This window comes from Salvelinus fontinalis, chromosome 6 (genome assembly GCF_029448725.1).
Source record: "Salvelinus fontinalis isolate EN_2023a chromosome 6, ASM2944872v1, whole genome shotgun sequence".
Lineage (NCBI taxonomy): Eukaryota > Metazoa > Chordata > Actinopteri > Salmoniformes > Salmonidae > Salvelinus > Salvelinus fontinalis.
Window position 1 is genome coordinate 31,312,551 of NC_074670.1, and position 22,044 is coordinate 31,334,594.

The 22,044-nt window shown below is 42.0% G+C and overlaps 1 protein-coding gene and 1 pseudogene across 1 annotated transcript; both read right to left on the reverse strand.

Annotated features, from left to right (window-relative positions):
• Positions 1-604: 604 nt before the first annotated feature.
• LOC129857659 (G1/S-specific cyclin-E2-like) lies at positions 605-6,148 on the reverse strand (annotated as a pseudogene).
• Positions 6,149-9,066: 2,918 nt separating this feature from the next.
• Positions 9,067-20,811, reverse strand: LOC129857660 (tumor protein p53-inducible nuclear protein 1-like). The gene is given in 5 exon segments (XM_055926124.1): positions 9,067-11,917; positions 13,110-13,575; positions 17,959-18,108; positions 18,111-18,275; positions 20,592-20,811. Coding segments are annotated over 4 exon segments (933 nt in total). The 5' UTR covers positions 18,166-18,275; positions 20,592-20,811; the 3' UTR covers positions 9,067-11,655.
• Positions 20,812-22,044: the final 1,233 nt, after the last annotated feature.

The following is a 22,044-nucleotide window of genomic DNA, read 5'->3' on the forward strand; positions in this document are numbered from 1 at the left end:
TTCCTCTGCTTTCAACATAATACCTGATTGATTACTTGTAAGAAAGTTGAGCACTTCATTATGACTCCACCATCTGAGTCATGGTTAAGGCTTCTTTTACACGCCGCCTGTCATTCAGAGTGAAGCGTTCCCTTCGTCCTCAGAAGATACTCCCATTGCATGTGTAAACATGAACTAAAATGCCAGGCCCAAGACAATACTCAAGGCCTAATAAGGATACTGAAGTAATGCAAAGCACATGTTAAACGTGCAGGCCTCATCTTCATAACACCCCACCATTCTGAGAAGTCACCTTTTTTCATGTCGGAGGAAGCGAAGGTGTGAGGCGTGCACCGCACTCTTGGAGGCCAGGCGATGTTCATCCCATTTCTCCCTTCACTCGCCGTCTCCCCTCAGCATGTCACAGATATACAGGACTCCTCCAGGATCTTATGTCCATGTAATAGGTAGTATTGTATACTGATCTTGTTGCCTGAATCATTCAAGTTAGACCACTTCTACACGGCACTACCTCTCCAAGTCAAAAGATTTTAACAAACCATGGTTGAGTGTACTAGGCAAATACTGCCTTTCCAAAGTCAACCATAAAAGCAGGCAAAATGTATTAATTTCTATTTCATTTATTCAATACATGTCATGTTTCCCTTAGAAAACAGAACGTTCAGTTTATGTACATAACATATACACATTAGTATATACAGTTTAAACATGGTTCTTTGTATACCGCTGCCTCGGCAGGCGTCTGCACAACACTGAAGGTTTCAGTTGAGTCACAGGTTTGCTGGACAGACTGGGTTAGAGCCCTCCACTGGAGCCTCTGGGTTCTCAAGTCTTTACATCACCATATTAGTTCAACTAAGGCACCACGGACAAGTTAGCGCAAAACTACGCAACATAACATTTCATATGTAACTGCATTATACCGCCCCCCCCATAACAGATGTCAAAATCATAAATAACATGCATCCCGTGAGTTAAATAGGTTGCCTTTGGCATTGTTAAAGAACTGAATTCATAGCCCTATGAAGAATGTATATGGACATAAAAACATTGTAAGGCTTAAATGAACAAATAAATACAATGTTAAAATTACATAGTTGTAAATTGGTCCAAAAGGTCTAAATCAAACTACTGAAGTCAAGTTTTCCAGGAATGTGTTGTGGCAGGAGAATGCACCAGGCACGTGGAAATGAGTCATTCACAGTGGAGAATACATACGTTCAAAAATGGTGCTTAAGTTGGTATAGAAAATAGTTTACCCTGCACTACCCTTTCAAACAGCTCAAATGTTCAAATGTAACCATAGCAACATCAACACTTTTCAGTGTTCTTGTATGGCTGAGCTTTTCCAGGAGTACCCAGATTTAGACTATACAGCACTAAATACACATGATAACACAAAGTTAAGAGACTGAGTTGAGTAACTCAACTGTGTATTATGTACCAATTCACCTCAAATAAAATATTAGCTTTTTAGCTATCAAAACATCCCATGTCCTGAGATGCTCCGCTTCAAGTAACAGGGGGAGCAGCAGACATGTTTTCCTATGGAGGAAGATTCGACTTGAGTCAACTCAAATGATCTCCATGTAAAATTCTAATTCTGGGGATTAATATTGAGAAAACAGGGTTTTTGTTGCAATCATTTGACAAAATAAGTCAATTTAGTAACCATGAGCTGATTTCCATGGTTGTACTGCATATATACTCTGATATCCAGCTTGGTATATAAAGTAAAATAACTCATCTTAACATGCTACACAAAGGTGAGTTATTACCAAAGGCAAATTTTATGGGTCACGTGAGGATGAGGTTCCGAAGTCTCCCGGCCTCTGGCTGGTCAGGCGTGACGTCTAGGGAATTCTCCCTGCATCTGGTTGGTCAGAAAAACAACGCGAGGAGACCCTGGGGCTCAGTGATTGGCTGGTTTCTCTGTGCTTTTTGGTGGAGTCAATATCCCCCCTATGGCAGCAGGCGAGAGACTGTCTTGGCTGTCCGGTTGCCTCTGGTGAGCGTCGCTCTGCAACAGACAAGACACTTCATTAAGAAGAGCGAACATTTGTATGAGCAGATCTATTCTTTCACTTGAAAAAATATTACTTGGTAGCACAAAATGGCTGCCCATGCATCAAGATGGCTGCAATACATTTCTGGGTGGAACCTCCTAAACACTGGTAGAAATACTCTAAACAGCCAACAGTGTTTTTATATTGTACTCATTCCAGCCCGTGAAATGTGTGAGCACTCACCAGCATGGACAGGTAGTCTACGTGTGTCTGGATGTTGTGTCTGTCGTCAGACGTCACTTTCTTAAAGTCTTTGAGCTCTACTCTGGGACAGGCGCTGACCGTGCGCATGAAGGGGGTCATCCACCGGACACAGGGAGCAATACTATCCCACGTCAGACCTGCACAGAAACAGACATTAGGAACTACATAATAACACGAGGGCTGTGGGGTTCTAGAAGGCCAACCCATGTACACGATGCCAAATCAATGCTTACCTGATACTTTGTGGACAACGTCAAATGAGAAAAAATGGCAGAAGGCAGCAGCAGACAGTATCCCATACTGGTAGTCCAGAGAGTTGATGTCCAGTATGGCAAGGTCTAAAAGCTGTAACATTAATAAAGTTATAGGGAAGCTAAAAACCTTCCACGACAGTCAAGTGTCAGAAGGAACAGTAAAAGCTGCAGGTGTGGTGTGGCGGTGGGACTAGTGGATTCACCTGTGTGATCTGGATGTAGGTGTCCTGAGAGAACTGAGGTACCAGGAAGTTGACGCCATCCTTCAGGGACTCCACCTGAGCATAGAGCTTCAGCCATGTGATCACCGTCTCTGGACACAGGTTCCAGTTCAGCGCCTGATGGAGGAGATAAGTCATTAAGTAATGTCTGACAACTGAATTAGTACAGTGCAGGGTTGGGCACAGGAGCTTCTTACCTTCAACATGACAAGTTCCATCTCCAGGATCGCTTCTTCCTCACAGGCTCCGTCAGTAACGTAAGCAAACTCATGGAGCTTTGGCGGGTAGATTTCCTGAGGGGCATAAGGATGGGAACGATTAGACTTGAGAAAAATACAGCACAAATGCCATTTTGTTATAGATTTGTTATGACATAGTATAAACTAAAGCTGTGGTCGCCATCCAGGACATGAAAACGGAGGGCATTACGCCTACCTCCATCTTAGACGCGATGAAGAGGGCTGTGATGCCTATGAGCTGCAGTCGGTCCTTCTCCATATCGTCTTGTGTCAGCATGAAGCGGTCAAAGAAGTCCTGAGCCAGATAAGCAGTCTGTCTATGCAGAGTGTACACCTCACTCACCTACAACACAGGCGAAAACAAGGATGGTTAGACATCAGTCACGTCTGTACAAATCCTGAGGCACTATAGTAAAGAAGTCAACGTATTGGAGATGTAGAACCCCTGAGGTAATAACTATGGAGGTGGAGTATCAGACCTTTGGCTCATGCATATCCAGTCATTACAAATCCAAGTGCAGGTGTAAACAAGGCTTATAGATAGGTAAGCCTTGTATAGGCCCAAGATTGTATAAAGTAAAGCAAGTAATTTCAGAGACACACAAACCTCTAGAAGCCAGTCCAGGAGAATGGCCCTCATCTTGGGCTTTAGTTTGGGGTGCTGCTGTAGGAAGGCCTTGTCGTGGACATACTTCAGCTCCTTGTTCAGCATCTTAATCCACACGTCATCTGAGCTGGCCCAGCTGCCAAGGGGAAACACACACATAGGTCTTAACAGGACGTTCAGTGCATGGACTATGAGGGCCCAACACCAGACACTGAATTTGTTCATCATCAATAGTGACAAACAGGAGAAAATGCAAAAGGTTCAGAGTAGCTCACTTCTAAAGTGTCTCTAGTTGCAGGTCTACTGCCACCCTGACCTTGTATGTAAGCGTTGTATTGACACACATTAGCCAAGTGGCTAACGTGAGTAGAGTCCCACTAAAACATTACATATTCTGAGTTTTTTAAAGTAGCGTTGGGGGTACACCTTAGGAACAAAGGCATGGGGCATCTGCATGAGGGGGGGAGCAATTGCCACTATTGAGGGGTAAAAGGAATGTGGGCTAAGCCCCTTTAACACACACACTGTACCTGAGGCAGGGCAGCGGTGAGGTCTTGATGAAGATGTTCTTGAATCGGAACTGCTTGAAGCCAGACCGGTCTCTTGTCATCTCCAGCTCCTTGTGTGGCGTTTCTACGAGGACACATGGACTTGCCCCTTCTTCTGACCACCGTTTCTAGAGAGAAAAGGCACCAAGTTCAATCTCTTCATCAGTAGTCACATAAGCAGCAAACGCAGATATAAATAAGCATGCATTTACCAAGTGATAATTCCATATAGCCAACAGAGCCCTCATTTACAAATAGAGGTCACAGCATGCTACCAGCAGTGAAAACTACCAAACTGTTCAAAGCTATAGTAAAAACATGAACTTAACATACAAAAGAGAATAATCATTTTAATGGCGACAGAAACGGGTAAACGTTCCATAGTGTATACAAAACAAAGCATGGGATTTAGATTGGGCGGGCCGAGGAGAAAGGGACAGCCAAAACGCGGGGTTATTGCACGATGTCTAACCCACTGACACAGTTACCTCGACTAGTTAAGTCTCACCAATAATTACTTCGACATCCATGCGAATTTTACCATAGTTTACCCCTATATTCTCCCACATGTTTTACAGTCATTAATCACCGACACAACTTAGTAAAGTTAATTGATTGAATAAACAAGCAACCAACCTGTATTTCATAACTTTGTTTCTTCACTGCGGGTGGCAACTTTTTGGATGGCTGAAAAGTGGACAATACAATTAGCTAAGGTTATAGTTCATATTTGGCGACAAACCAACAGAAACAATACCGCTACACTAATGGTTAAAAATAACACAGCGAGCTAATTGAACAAACCTCAGATTTTCTTTTTCGTCTGATCTTGACATTCTCTTCTGGTGCGTTCTCATCTCTTGCTTTCAATGTGATGCGACCACTGAAAGGACAGACAATTTTTTTGCGACAGCAAGCAGCCACCTTACCAATTGTTACAAACATGTACAAATAATCAATGTTATAGCTAGCTTGCAATCATGCCTGTTGATAACAAGGCTTTATCCCATACCTGCGTCTAACGTTCGCCATTCTGTCAATTGAAGGCTTCAGAGTTCCACCGAAAATGATCCACTGAAACGGAGACAGGGCGAAAACATTGTTAAAATAACAAAGATACTTATCTTCACAAGTTCAAAACATGATTGGATAATAAAAGGCTGTTTTTTTCCGGCGGTAAAATGGCATGCCAAATGGGTTGAGCTTGTGAGTACCGTCAATTCCATAAAGAAATCTGCCACAAATTGCATAAAAAAATCAACTTTATGCGTAGTCCCAGTGTTATGTCAGAAGCCCTGATAGTAACTTACATGGTTATTGTTAACAAAAGTAACCACACAATTATTTGATGGTTTGTGAAACCGAACTACGCGCCAATTTCTCGAAGCGGGAGGATTTGGACAGTCACTATGGCTAGCTACAGTAACGTTAGCTCACCAGTGAGCTAACTTAAACTCCAATACAGTTACATAAAACGTTTATATAAATAGATAAAGGATATGATACTTAAATAATGTATTGCCGCAGTAATAATTCAACATTGGTAGGTATAATTTCCATGATGATGTAGTTCTGGCTAGCAAAGTTACTGGCTAACTATCTTTATGCCACGTCCCTGAAAAGCAGTGGTTGCTTATATGTTAACGTTAAATATCAATCAAATTTGATAAAACAGAGTAAAACCAAAGTGAAGAAACAGATGTATCGCCTTATCAAATCAACCAACTAATGTTAGCCAGATAACATTAGTTTGCAACCAACTTGTTTGCTATCGTTACTAGTCTCTTTTGCATTTGGTTCCTTTTCCAAGATTGACAAAAAAAGAACCCAATAAACTAAATGTTGCTCATCGAGATAATAGCTTTATCACGAATTTTCAGAATAAACTCCTGAGATATATAGCTAGTTAAATATGCAAACAATTAATCTCCAGCTCCTTACCTTCAGAAATGAATGAACGAATAATGATCAGCTGTCGCGCCGGCGCCAATCTTTATATATATGACCATTCCATGGCAAGTGCGCATGTGTGTTCCCGGTTCATTTAAACGCGCTAAATGTTCAAATCTGAATTCCATTTATTGCAAATAAGAAAGCGAACATTCTGTTTTATTTCCCGGGAGTTAATACATTTGACCACGTGTTTGCGATCATTATTAAAGACTAGCACTCATCGACTTTGTATGGATGGTGGATCTACTTTGCACAAGAAGGGTTTCATTTATATTTTTTGGAAAAAAGGGCGCGTTCCTTATTTTCCGGTTAACCTTAAATGACGCAGTAGGCGCTGAGTTAGCCTTTACACTTGGTCAAGTATATATAAAAAAACGTTTATACTCTATTTTCTTATTTTTTCGCTGCAAGAAAAACACTTCCGTATTACAGGTCCACCTATGGGAGGGGTTTCAAACTCGCTTAGCCAATCAGAGGAGGGTCAGGAGAAACAACGTGGTCTTCCTTCAAAATGTAAACAACCAGAGATTAAGATAGCGTGGAGCGCTGTCATATTGAAACAGGAAGATTTTTACACGTTTCAACGCAGAGATTATATGCTTATTGTTATTGTACATAGACTGAGCTAGGTTGAAGCTTTCTTTTCTTCACTCCTCTTCTAGCTAATGCATTATTTGTCATACCAAGATAAGACTGCTGGACCCGTCCAAATAGTGACATCGACCCCCAGAGGGTAGTATCATGTATACCTATACCACAGTTTCTTACTAAACCATATTTTGCCTATACCGTATATAGTAAAGCAGGATCAAGGAGTTACATACCTAAATATTCTGAAATAACTTATTTTTTTAAATCTTGAAATGGGCATGGTCTAATTGACTCAACAACCAAAAGCATAAAGTTTAGCCTTTTTAATTAATCAGAAAATCAACAGTTATTTCTGGTTGCTTAGCTGGCCAACTGATTGATCCCACTTAGTAGCATACCCCTCAGATTTCAACACACAATAAACATTAGTCATTATTCCATTTTATAGCCTTTAAAACAAGTGTATGGGATTATTTTATCAGAGGTATTATTTTCTGGGTCACTGTTTATTTCCTAAAGTGTTGAATCAGTTGTTTGTTTGTAATAAACTCAGCAAAAAAAGAAATGTCTTCTCACTGTCAACTGTGTTTATTTTCAGCAAACCTAACATATGTAAATATTTGTATGAACATAACAAGATTCAACAACTGAGACATAAACTGAACAAGTTCCACAGACATGTGACTAATAGAAATGGAATAATGTGTACCTGAACAAAGGAGGGGGGGTGGGTCAAAATAAAAAGTAACAGTCAGTATCTGGTGTGGTCACCAGCTGCATTAAGTACTGCAGTGCATCTCCTCCTCATGGAAAACACCAGATTTGCCAGTTCATGCTGTAAGATGTTACCCCACTCTTCCATCAAGTCACCTGCAAGTTCCTGGACATTTCTGGGGGGAATGGCCCTAGCCCTCCGATCCAACAGGTCCCAGACGTGCTCAATGGGACTGAGATCCGGGCTCTTCGCTGACCATGGCAGAACACTGACATTCCTGTCTTGTAGGAAATCATGCACAGAACAAGCAGTATGGCTGGTGGCATTGTCATGCTGGAGGGTCATGTCAGGATGAGCCTGCAGGAAGGGTACCACATGAGGGAGAAGGATGTCATCCCTGTAACACACAGCGTTGAGATTGCCTGCAATGACAACAAGCTCAGTCCGATGATGCTGTGACACACCGCCCCAGACCATGACGGGCCCTGCACCTCCAAATCGATCCCGCACCAGAGTACAGGCCTCGGTGTGATGCTCATTCCTTCAACAATAAATGCGAATCCGAACATCACCCCTAGTGAGACAAAACCGCAACTCGTCAGTGAAGAGCACTTTTTGCCAGTCCTGTCTGGTTCAGCGACGGTGGGTTTGTGCCCATAGGCGGCGTTGTTGCTGGTGATGTCTGGTGAGGACCTGCCTTACAACAGGCTTACAAGCCCTCAGTCCAGCCTCTCTCAGCCTATTGCGGACAGTCTGAGCACTGATGGAGGGATTGTGCGTTCCTGGTGTAACTCGGGCAGTTGTTGTTGCCATCCTGTGCCTGTCGCGCAGGTGTGAGGTTCGGATGTACCGATCCTGTGCAGGTGTTGTTACACGTGGTATGCCACTAAGAGGGTGATCAGCTGTCCGTCCTGTCTCCCTGTAGCTCTGTCTTAGGCGTCTCACAGTACGGACATTGCAATTTATTCCCCTGGCCACATCTGCAGTCCTCATGCCTCCTTGCATCATGGATAAGGCACGTTAAAGCAGATGAGCAAGGACCCTGGTCATCTTTCTTTTGGTGTTTTTCAGAGTCAGTAGAAAGGCCTCTTTAGTGTCCTAAGTTTTCAATACTGTGACCTTAATTGCCTACTGTCTGTAAGCTGTTAGTGTCTTAACGACCGCTCCACAGGTGCATGTCCATTAATTGCTTATAGTTCATTGAACAAGCATGGGAAACAGTGTTTAAACCATTTACAATGAAGATCTGTGAAGTTATTTTGATTTTTAGTAATTATCTTTGAAAGACAGGGTCCTGAAAAAGGGACGTTTCTTTTTTTGCTGAGTTTAGTTATTGAAGATCTTCCTGCCAACTACTTTGCTCTGTTGTGATTGGTCAAACATTTGTGATAACTTGTTCTCAATTGTTTGATGAAGTCCATCTTTTAAACATTTTATTAGGCTTTAATATTGCTGTGCAAAGCTGTTATGTACTCTTATTCAGAACTCGTGAGAATGTCATACTGAAAGTAACATCAAAGCTGTCTCCGCTCAGTGCTATAAAGGGCTTGTTTTGGAAATAAAGTCTATGCTGGCTGGCGGGTCTTTCTTGCAAAAGAGATTTCATCATAGTTGAATAAACCTGGTAGAATAAAGGTTAAATGGATCAAATGGACAGAAACACAAGAGTGTGTGTATGAAAACATTTATTGTAGACTGTGGCTTACATCATGACAACAGATCATGTATTACAGTTTTAGAACAGACTACCACATTCTCATTTGCAAATTTTGCTGACCATAAAAACAGAGTGAATTGATCTCTCATACATCCAAAATACAAATAACGCGATCAGTTAAGTAGATAAATAACAGTTAACGTTCAAATTCCTACACTTTTTTGGCAAAGTGCTGTATTATTCCAGTAAACTAAATCAAAGCAAAAGTCTAACACGTAGTAAAAAAAAATGCCACCAAATATTCTTCACACAGGAGAAAACAGGTTTGCTACATTTGTGTATAAAAGCTGAAAATGGGCTGGGTGGTTCACAAAGAGAAGCTACCTCCTGTGTGCATAGTTGATTTGCTTTTGTATGTGTTGTCCCTTTGGACAACAGTTCAAGTTCTTCATTAATGCATTGTCATTATACTGTTTAACCTGGAAGGCACGTGATCCACAACAAATTCAAGGCATAAAACAAAATACAAATCCCTGTTATTATCATCAAGAGCTCATACAGACAGCTGAGGACAAAACAAAATGGCTCCTTCCAGCTTCACACATCAAAAATGAGGACTTAGCCATCTCCTCCATTCCCTTCGTCCTGTTGCCCGTGTCACAACAATGCAGTACAAAAATTGATGCATCAAATGATGCAAGTTTTGCAATCTGAGACATCTGAAAATAAAAAAGATACACAAATACAATGACTAGGCTTAAATCACTTCACTATAATCAGTTTACAACTATATAGACAAAACCACCTTAGTGCTTCTTAATGCTACCACGCTAAATACATCTGAGTATGTATGTACTGTGTATTTCCCCCAATAAGTACAAAGAAACAGATGATATTAGGTCATAATATAAGGTCATGTAAATTATTGAGTTTGTCCTGGATACTTGACATTTAGAGGTTTTGTGGAACTTAAAATAGACTACTTAGGTGTTTGAATTGTGTCTCTCTGTGCTTTCTTACCACAAGAGCGCACAGATTCATGTTGTCACAAACTTGACCATATCACTACACAAAGTCTCCAATTTGCAATCATTGTTAAAGTAAAGGAGAATATACTGTAAAAGCAAAAACAATAGTAATATAAACTATTGCAAGGTTAGAGTTTGCCGCTACTTTTTGGTTGACATTTTAACATAATATTACTAAGTTATTTAACTAAGCAAATAAAGAACAGGGTAAATATCTAACTCAAAACAATGGAAAGTACACAGAAAAAATATATAAACAAATGAAAAAGACTTATAGTTTCACTCCATCTTGGGGTTATAACAGTCGATTGAGAGAGTAGGAGTTCATTTTCACAGTCCTTGGACAAGCAAACGTTCAAATTCAATTTTCTCGAGACGCACACGATTCTTTTAAAAGGTCAATTATTGATCACAAACATTACCACAAGGCAAAGCACACTATGACAAATTTGGAAGGTCTCCAGTATGTACAAAGACAATTAACATTCGTCAAGTAATCTGCATTTTAGTAAAGTGTAAAGGTGATTGGCTATGACCCTGAGAAGTGGACTGCAGATTTAGAACAAACAATGAGAGATAAGATACAAAAACATTTTTTTTCTGTTTTCTAGCGCTATACAACCATGCAACAAATCACACACTAACATAGTCAAACCGCTGCTTACAAACATACCTATGTAGATAAACGCTCATACTAACTTCATACTGATATGTAATATATGTTTTTTTCTTTTAAAAAATATTTTGGAAGTTTTTTTTAAATACATTTTATATTTATTTTTCATCTTAAATTCTACTTTTATAACAAGGCGTTTAGTGATATTTAACCCAGTATTTGACCAACATTTTCTCAAACAATATTGTGAAAGTACTGAATTACTAAGTTCAAGGCAGGTTCACCCTTAGTCAAGAGAGGGGAGTGATGATTTTGAAAAGTAAGTTGTGGCCATCAGAATGACAAATTATATTAGTTTGCCATGAAGTGATAGAGGAAGCAATTTCATTGGAGGGACATGAGAAACAACTTTGTTAATAAACTGTCCTAATTACAAGTGAAAGACATGTTTATTTTCTAAATGCCTACTCCTACTCTAAAGACATCACAGTCATTCTATTAAGACACAAACACTCTTCTGATAGCACACAACCACTCTATGACAGCATACAACAACTCAATGACATCACTTACAATGTCACTACGACAGCATACAAGCAACTCCATGATATCAATCAATGACATCACACAACCATTCTATGGCAGCATAGAGCCACACTATGACATCACACAACCATTGCAGAGTGGGTGAAAGCGGAGAGTGTCGCCACAGGTGTAATATCTGATTGAACCAGTCTCTCCCAGTTACCATGTGGTGGTGGGAACCTGCAGCGGAGTAAAGTGACCGATGGCATTGATTCTAAAGGAGTCCTCATCACGTCTCTTCATTCCAGAATGGAGGATCGGTGGACGGAGGGAAGATGGAGAGCATGTTGCAGGATGAACTCTTTTCGTGGATCCAGGTTGAGACAGATGGATGAATTGATGGATGGAGGGTAATGGATAGGGCCAGGACCTCAGTAGTTGAGGTGCCTCTGGCCAGGCTGGTGTAGATAGGTGGTGGTGGTCTTGGCCTGCTTGGCCCCTCCAGTACGCAGCAGGTTGAGGCGGCGTAGGGCATTGCGGGAGAGGAGCTGGTGCTGGGCGGCGCCACGTACCCTTTGAGTCAGGCGTCCATGATGCTGGGCCTGGTCTAGGAGGCCTGAGGCCCGGGCTGAGACGGCTGCCGCATAGCAGCCAGCATGGAGCCCGGCTCTGCGCTGCACTACCGTCTCTGGCCTATAGGGGGAAACAGGAAGGGGGCTGGACTGGTTAATCCATGTTTTTATCTTCTTCAATTTCCGCCTAAAATGACAAATCTAACTACCTGTCAGGACCTGAAGCAAGGATATGCATATTCTTTATACCATTTTAAAAGTTAACACTTTGAAGTTTGTGTAAATGTGAAATTAATGTAGGAGAATATTTTTTACATTCACATTTGTTCATTTAACCTTTATTTAACTAGGCAAGTCAGTTAAGAACAAATTCGTATTTACAATGACGGCCTACCAGGGAACACTGTCTTGTTCAGGGGCAGAACAACAGATTTTTACCTTGTCAGCTTGTGGATTCGATTCAGCAACCTTTCAGTTACTGTCCCAACGCTCAAACCACTAGGCTACCTGCCCCCCCAAAAATATATTATATAAGACATTAGAGCTAACATCTAACAAATATAAACACATTACATCTAGTAAAAGATAATACAAAAAAAAAATGTTTCTCCATCATTGAAATGCAAAAGAAAGGCCATCATATAATATTGCAGTTTAGGCGCAATTTAGATTTTGGCCACTAGATGGCAGCAGTGTGTGGGCAACGTTTGAGATTGATCCAGTGAAGCATTGCAATGCTGGACAATATTTTGCATCAAGTCTGCCCAAATGTGCCAAATTGGTTAATTGATACATTTTGAAGTACATAACTATAGAGAATATAAAAAAAATAAAAAAAATAAAAAATGTTTACACACTCCCAGGAATATCATACATGATGGATCATTAGCTTACACACTAACTTTCACACATCTGGGACTCTCAGGATGACAAATCAGAGCAAGATTACTGAATGTAAGTACATTATTTACCTTCAGAGGTGAATGTATCAAACCAGTTGCCGTGAAAAGTTTGTTGTTGTGCACTCCTCAAACAATAGCATGGTATTGTTTCACTGTAATAGCTCTGTAATAGCTACTGTAAATTGGACAGTGCAGTTAGATTAACAAGAATGTAAGTTTTCTGCCCATATAAGACATGTCTATGTCCTGGGAAATGTTCTTGTTACTTACAACGTCATGCTAATCACATTAGTGCACATTAGCTCAACCGTCCTGGAATAGGGACACCGATCCCGTAGAGGTTAAGCATAAATTCAGAAAATGTAGGTGATGAAACACTACTGCCAGAATTTTTGCAGCAACAAATCCTACCTGTGGCAGGGGGTGTCAAGCGAACGTCGTCCCGGCTCCTTGACTACGGCGGCAGGTGCGTCAACAAGGGGGAGGCAGAGATTGAGGTTGAGGGAGAGTCGTGGGGGACAGTGGGTGGTGTACACAGACATGCTGGGGTGTTCTATCAGCAGGTTCTCCAGGGGGCTGGTCTCTAGTACCATAGGCTTGCCCCTCCTCCCCCCGCTGAAGCAGGGTGGGGGAGTGACGAACCAGCTCTCCTCTAGAGAACAGGCCTCCAGGCACTGGAAACCCCCCTCTTCCTCCTCCTCCTCTTCCTCGGGACCCCCATCCTCGGTGTCGGTGGTGGAGTCCAGGGAGGAGCAGGAGGCATAGCGGATGGGGGAGCTGGCGATGGGAGAGGGGACGACCACAAGGTCCTCCTCCTCCTCCGAAGTCAGGTCCACCTCAGACAAGCCATCACCACAGGGGCTAGAGCAGGCCTCGGCTGGGGAGAAAGGCAGGGATTGGTTAGGATACATCAGCACAATTAACATTCAAATAAGAAATGGAAAGGTTCTGTTTGCCAAAGCATGTAGGGTATGTGTGTGAAAATGTGTTTAACAACCATTGAGTTTTATAATTGGCGATAAAAAAAACTCCCTGTAGCAAAATGTAAAAATGCTATATGATGTTCTTGAGCTCAACCTGGGTGGGATAACAACTCATATGCAATACCCTAACATGACTTTAGGGGGCAATGTGGCACAGAGAAAATGGCTTTAGCGATCAAAACAAAAAACATCTTTCCCCTAATGCATAGGTGTCAAAGCCCTACAGGCACAGAGCAGTGTTCTGTCTGTCAGAATAACATGCCTGACCAAAGATACTAGTGTGTGTGCGCAAGAGCTGTCACTCATAGGATCAAGCAGCATCAGCAACTCCCTCTACCAAACTGCTGCCAAATGCTTTCTAGTCTTTCCCAACTCTAGAATGCACCAAAACACATTTTTCCACTAACTAACTATCTCAAAAGGATAGGAGAGAAACTAAGTTTAAATAGAATAAATCTAATCAAGTTAAATGAGGTGGTTTGGCTGGAGCGAGAAGTTGCATTCACTGCATGCCTGGGCTATATAGCATGTCTTGCTTTGAGACTCGGTGGTGTTACTGTCAATAGTGCACTAATAAGTCAGAATAATACACTGCCATATGGGAAGTATGATGGAAAAAGCAACTTGATACCAGATGGGAATCAAAGCCAGCAGATTGCTGTTTGGTTTCCCATAATACTAAAAATGGCCTGCACGGACGTCTGGCCAAATCTTCATTCCTGGCCAAAGTTTAAAGCTGACTGTCTTTTTTTTTTTTGGACAGAATCTCTGATAAACAGCTGAGTGTGTGCATGTACATGTGTGTGTAGGTGTTTTCCTCTGTGTTCTTTGTGTATTAATAGTGTTCTTTGTGTATTAACAGTGTTCTCTGTGTGTGTGTGTGTGTGTGTGTGTGTGTGTGTGTGTGTGTGTGTGTGTGTGTGTGTGTGTGTGTGTGTGTGTGTGTGTGTGTGTGTGTGTGTGTGTGTGTGTGTGTGTGTTTGTGTGTGTGTGTGTTTGTGTGTGTGTGTTTGTGTGTGTGTATTGGATGTGTTCCCTTGTGTGTGATGATCATGAAAGTTTTCCTCTCTTTCCTTTTCAGATGATGTGTGTGTATAGCTGTGTTGTGTTCATTTCTGAGTGTGTTATGGTGTACATGTGTGATATAAATACACCCACTCCCAAGGACACCAGTTCCCATCCTCATCTTTCTCTGTCACGCATGTCAGCAGCAGTGCAGCCACCTTGTTAACTAAAAAAAATAACAAAAATTGTGCCGACACACACCCTTATCTTAGCCGCTAAGCAACGCAGCAGAACCCTAAAACAGCTTACATTCCTCATCACTGTCTCTGTAAGGCTACTTAGGACCTGTAATCCTCTCACCATCCACCTGTGTGTGTGTGTGTGTGTGTGTGTGTGTGTGTGTGTGTGTGTGTGTGTGTGTGTGTGTGTGTGTGTGTGTGTGTGTGTGTGTGTGTGTGTGTGTGTGTGTGTGTGTGTGTGTGTGTGTGTGTGTGTGTGTGTGTGTACACACAGGAAGGGGGAAGGAAAGCAGTCTACGCCATTGATATAATAGATTAGCAGTTTAGAAGAAGTAGGAGACTAGTGCCACTTGAGGTGTTGAAGTGTGCCAGGAATACAGCTCGTACACACTAAGTAGTACACACTTTAAGTGAGTGGAATCAATCCCTACTGTAAAATAGGTCAGAGACAAAACATCTGACCTCAAGTGTCTGCTTACTGCATTCACTCTAACAGTTCTATAAAACAGACACGTAACAAAGGGTTTATGATACCATGTATCAGCTGATATTAGAGATTCACTATAAAGTGATCAGATTAATCATTATTCTATGATCATGTAGTAACAAAGGGTTATAACAGTTTGGGTAAGGCTACAGAGTGCTGGACTGTAGGGTAATATATCAACTACCTGTTTGTAAATCATTATGAATGATTTTATAGGTATTCAAGCATTTACATGGAACACCTGTAATGAATGATGTGTCACATGGTTTATGAGCACATTGTCAGCCTTAATGCATTTCCCAAAGGTTGTCGTAAGAGGCCATGAGCTACAAATGTAAGACAAGTCCTATAACGAATTATGGCGTGACAGACGACGCTATGAATGCATTAACCCCCAGTGGTTTGGGTCATAGACAGTGTTACCGACTGGGGGCCATTCTGGAGGGGAATTCTGCTGGGCCCACACATCGCACTCCTCAGAGCCCAGAATTGCAACTCTACCAGGCCTATTTTTATCTTCCTCCCCTTAGCCCCCCATGCTTTTGTTTGACCCGATTACAGACATATTGCCCATATACTGCCCCATATCCCTTCCACCACCCTCCCCTCCCCCATACAGAAGTGGGCCAGCAGGATTCAGTCTCTCACACCTTGAATATTCACACACTTGTGGAATATGAGATGTGTCAGGGACAGACGGGCTGGATGCACTCCCCTCCCCCCAAAGAACAAGTGTGTGCCAGGTGTGTGTGTGTGTGTGTTATTGAGCAGAATAAATATACTGTATATGTGTAGAACCATGCATGTATGTGCACACGTGTATTTGTTTTTGTGGGTATGGATATTGGGAACCTTGCCAGGGCTTAGAGTAGCATCCTTGTGTCTGCATTTGTACAGGTGAACTTAGGTTGCATCGGTTTATGGAGACTACAAGGCACCTAAGGACTGCATAGCCAAGCAGTTTGATAAGGTCAGTTCATAGATGTTTATGAGATGTAATATCTGATAATATGCTCACATGGAAAAACAAATGCTGCAGTGGGATATAATCATACTACACCGGCTCCGACGCTCGTCGGATGTGGCAGGGCTTGCAAACTATTACAGACTACAAAGGGAAGCACAGCCAAGAGCTGCCCAGTGACACGAGCTAAATAACTTCTATGCTCGCTTTGAGGCAAGTAACACTGAAACACGCATGAGAGCATCAGCTGTTCCGGATGACTGTTTGATCACACTCTCCGCAGCCGATGTGAGTAAGACCTTTAAACAGGTCAACATTCACAAGACCGCAGGGCCAGATGTATTACCAGGACGTGTACTCCGAGCATGCGCTGACCAACTGGCAAGTGTCTTCACTAACATTTTCAACCTCTCCCTGTCGGAGTCTGTAATACCAACATGTTTCAAGCAGACCACCATAGTCCCTGTGCCCAAGAACACTAAGGTAACCTGCCTAAATGACTTCCGACCCGTAGCACTCATGTCTGTAGCCATGAAACGCTTTGAAAGGCTGGTCATGGCTCACATCAACACCATTATCCCAGAAACCCAAGACCCACTCCAATTTGCATAGAGCTTCAAGTTCCTTGGCGTACACATCACCAACAAACGAACATGGTGCAAACACACCAAGACAGTCGTGAAGAGGGCACGACAAAACCTATTCCCCCTCAGGAGACTGAAAAGATTTGGCATGGATCCACAGATCCTCAAAATGTATAAAAGCTGCACCATCGAGACCATCCTGACGGGTTGCATCACTGCCTGGTATGGCAACTGCTCAGCCTCCGACTGCAAGGAACTACAGAGGATAGTGCGTACGGCCCAGTACATCACCGGTGCCAAGCTTCCTGCCATCCAAGACCTCTATACCAGGCGGTGTCAGAGGAAGGCCCTAAAAATTGTCAAAGACTCCAGCCACCCTAGTCATGGACTGTTCTCTCTGCTACCGCACGGCAAGCGATACCGGAGCACCAAGTCCAGGAGGCTTCTAAACAGCTTCCCCCCCCCCCCATCCCTTCTACGCTGCTGCTACTCTGTTATCATCTATGCATAGTCACTTTAATAACTATACCAACATGTACATATTACCTCGACACCGGTGCCCCCACACATTGACTCTGTACCGGTACCCCCTGTATATAGCCACGCTATTGTTATTTACTGCTCCTCTTTAATTATTTGTTAATCTTATCTCTTACTTTTTTTAAAGGTATTTTCTTAAAACAGCATTGTTGGTTATGGGCTTGTAAGTAAGCATTTCACTGTAAGGTCCTATAACTGTTGTATTTGGCGCATGTGACAAATACTATTTGATTTGATCCGTTGACTTTTAAAAGGTAGTGAAGTTCCCACCATGTGACTGTATGGAAATGATGCTCACTGTTGAACCCATCTGACCCGTTTTGTACATGGATACGCAGAGGTTATGGTGTGTGAGGGGTTGTTTGTGTTTAGAGTGTGTATTTGCATTTTTGTTTGTGTATTTTAGTGTTTATGTCTGTGTATGTTTCGTCTGTGTACGTGTATGTTCTGAAACTCACCCAGATAGTCCACCAGGATCCACTCTTCATCCTCCTCCTTCTGGCCAAAGCCCTGTTCTCCGGGGCCTCCTCCGCTCACCTCCTCCACATCGTCCCCGAACAGGACACTGGTGAGCCTCTGGAACATACTGGTACTCCTCGGGGGAGCACGAAGGGAGCAAGGGGGGGCTGAGCGGTGCGAGGACGGGGAACAGGCGTTTTGGTCATCAGCTGCAGGTGCTAAAGTGCTTCAATAAGGTACGGATGTCTATCATCTGAGGGGAGCTGTGTAAAGTCTGGTCACAGCTCACCTCGGCGTGTGCAAAATTACAAAGGACCTGAGAGACAAAAGGGGAGGGGGAGAAAGAGAGAGAATAAGTCGTTGTGATCTTGAGTGACACGTTTGAGACCATATTCATGAGCTTATAAAGACCTGTGTGAAAAGGGAGGGGGGAGATGCATACAAATATCCTTTGGCTTTTGGGCAATTGGCAGAAGGAAATCATGGGTCAGACTGAACTGGAAGGACATCTATGTTTATTTCTGGCTTACTAGTTTTAGAGGACAGTCCAATATAAACCATCTCTGCCAATAAATAGGTTTTATATATCTCTAATACTCGATAATAAAACATATAAAAGGGTAGCCAGATCATTCACAACTGTCACAAACTTCAGAGGCACCGTATGTGGTCGTAAATGTTTACAGGTGTGGGTATTATTTGCCTATCTACCAGACATCCCTCAAAGGAAATTATGGAAATAGACCCATCATCAACTAGCTGCCAACTGACATAGACATACTGGCCAAATATATGTGGGCCTAATAGGTCTGTAACCTAGCAGCTTGTTCACTGATAGGGTGGTCTTTTATAGAACACACACTATAGTGCTGATTATGCTGTATCTTCACCTAGGGATCAACTCTCTGTGACCATACAGTCCAATATTGGTGGTATAGGCCTGACCTTTCTTTGCAATTAGACCTCCAGTCCCACTGACTAGAGTGTAAAAAGCCAGACAGCATTTGTCTGCTGATAAAGTTAACTACTACCCCCACAGACACACCAGGGATACAGCGCAGCAGTGACACTGTTTTCAGGTCATACATTATGACCCCTGACCTTAAGCAAGATCAGTGATACACAACAACCATTATTCTGCCAGACAACATTGAGTTCGTGCTGTGAAGCCACATTTGTCAGTGCAATGGTAAACTATGAGTTGTATGCATGTACACATTTATGGTAAACAAATACAGAGCAGTGCAGCCAATAATTCGAGATATGTGGGTTTGTAAGATCTAAAAAGCTGAGAGAACAACAGTAGCTTCTTTATGATAATGTTCAAAAAGGACAAGAATGCTGTTTGGTAGACCTGGGCAAAAACTGAAACCTGGTCTGCCAGGTAGGCTACAGGCAAACACACGTTATGCCAGAATTACAGGTTTGTCATATATTACTTAACATCAACATATTCGTCAGAAGATGTGTAGGCTGCAAGCGAATGCAAACACGTCGTTCTTTGAATCAATGTCCTCTAATTTGTTAGATTCAACGACAAAGAAAATGAGCAGCTGTGCTATGAAGTTGAGGGGCTGGGGGCTTTTCTATGGGCTTTATCTACAGTATGTCCAATTCGCAACCGGGTTATAATCTCCTGCACCTGTTCGTTCTCAACAAAATATCGCTTGCAAGCATTGTTTTCTTCCCAGAACGGTGGCTCTATTCGGATAGCAAACACGGAGAGGGGATGAAAGCGTCGTAATATTGTGCCCATTAAAAAGACAGAATATTATTATTTGCGGAATGAAACGGTAGGTTATGTGAGAGCTCACTGGATAATATTTTCTTGTCGTATGTATTTGGATGGTTGGTGGTTGGAGGTCTGTCGTCGACACCTTGGAACAGAGAACGTTAGGAGCCGTAACGATTACGTCATATGGGTATTCTCCATGAGTGTTCCACCCAGAGCAAAATGCCAGATATTGGCTCTGTAATCAAACATATAAATCACTGAAAATATGAATAAAATGTTCAGTTAGTGTCTGTTCAACGTGCTTCTACATCTACATTGCCTGCTCTCTGGGGTTTTAGGCTCGGTTTCTGTATAACCACTTTGTACAACTGCTGATGTACAAATGGCTTTATAAATACATGTTATTGATTGATTTACATGAAAAACGGCACATTTTAGGTTCAATAACAACTTCAAATCGTGGTAGGCTGTCTGCTTGCAGGATGATTTGTTGACAAGCATACAAGCGGAGGGTGTTTAGCGTAACCCTACACCTCTTAGGCGGGTCGCAGCTCCTACAATGTTCAACTGCAAAGTTGAATTGAAAAAGTACAATTCTGTTTTGTGCATATAAATAGCTCCTCCTTCAATAGATAGGTAGACATCTAGACCTTGCCATTTTAATAACTTTTCATTAGACTGCGGTCTGACTCTTATTTGGCAAAAATGGGCCGAGAATCTTATTTTTGCCACACAAAACACTGTTGGTGCATAAAAACAGTGGAAATAGGCTATGTATTTGTGCTAAACCGTACTTGTGTAAATAAAGTAATGTCAACAATGGTCTACAATTGAATTGCAAAAAAGAACAGTGTGTTTTTTCAACAACAGACAACAAAGAGACCCCAAAAAACTCACCTGCGGCAAGAAAAGATGTGAACAGCAAAGGACGGATATTTAGTGATAAGGATTTTAAGACTTTGAGGTAGATTGTATCTTTTCGAGAATATAAAAAAAGTTTTCTTCGCAGAAGAAATTTAGTACATGGACCTTTGTTTTCGGAACAACACAGTTCGTTACTTTTCCGAGCCTTTCCGAGGTCCCACTGTTCCCTTTGTTATTGTTGAGGCGAACTAACAGCTGATCGGAGTGACGTGTTTTCGGGCAGCCTATGGGAGGGCCTTGTATTAAATCTGTAAGCCAATCATACGCCGCTGTTGACTCTGACAGACTGTCACCAACGCACGTGACCCACCCCAGAGAAAGACAAGACTGGGCTAAGCCCAGCCCACACATTTTTGGGAGTGTTTTTCAAAAAGTATGTCTTCAAACTTGTCAAAATATTTGACTAGGCACCCTTACTTCCTGTGACGTGTAAAATAGCGCCCATGTGTTTCCTTTTCTTTTTTTTTACCATTTCCCGGCTTAATTAATCAAGCTTTATGAACAGCAGGCTATAAATTAACAATATTGTAATATGCGTTATACCATGTTTATACAATGCTTATAACCCTATGTTATATAACTATCTATAAAGGGTCAATGAGGCCATCCTGTAACATTTGCTTCGCTCAATAAACATCTCCCCGTAGTCCAGTGACAGTCAAATGCTCTATTAATGTGAAGGTGACATTATCAAAAGTACCAAAACACAACATTTCATCCTGAGGTGAATAAATTGCATAAGAATAAAAGCAAATTTAGGAGTGTGGGACCATGTTACAAAGCAATGACAGCTCTGCACCCTCCCTAAAAGGATATATTCAATAATGAATAATATAGTTTTTAACTTTACACTAAGTTTTTTGTTGTTGCAATCACTAAAATTAGATGGACAGATGTCTGTGTTGGGACAATGGGCCATTGGATTCACAAACAAAAAGGATCCAGACAAAGGAAGAGGGGATAAAAATATGACAGTGCACTCAATACATAGTATGTAGGTCACCAGTGAGGGGTACAACAAAGCACCCCATTCCCATTTGTAATAGTGTGAAAATGTGTTTGTATTATAAATTGTATTTTAATGTTTAAGTACTCTTGGAAGATTAGAATAAATGGGGACTAAAAGAGATCCAAATAAAATCAAATCACATCAATCCCTCAAGCGGTGCAAATTGGGAAAAGGGACCTGACCCAAGACATGGCACACCAACCCCCATACATAAACCGGATTAAGGACAGTTTGTACAAAGGACCTCCTGGGGCTGGTTGCACCAGTTGGTCGTAAATGGGTCGTAACTCTACGTCTGACGTAAAATGTTCTGGATTGCTGGCCCAGTATTCCATTAGGGTGAAAGTAAGATCGAAATTCACAGTAGGCATATAGACAGACATATAAGTGTCTTTCTTTATTTCCTAATAAGTAAGC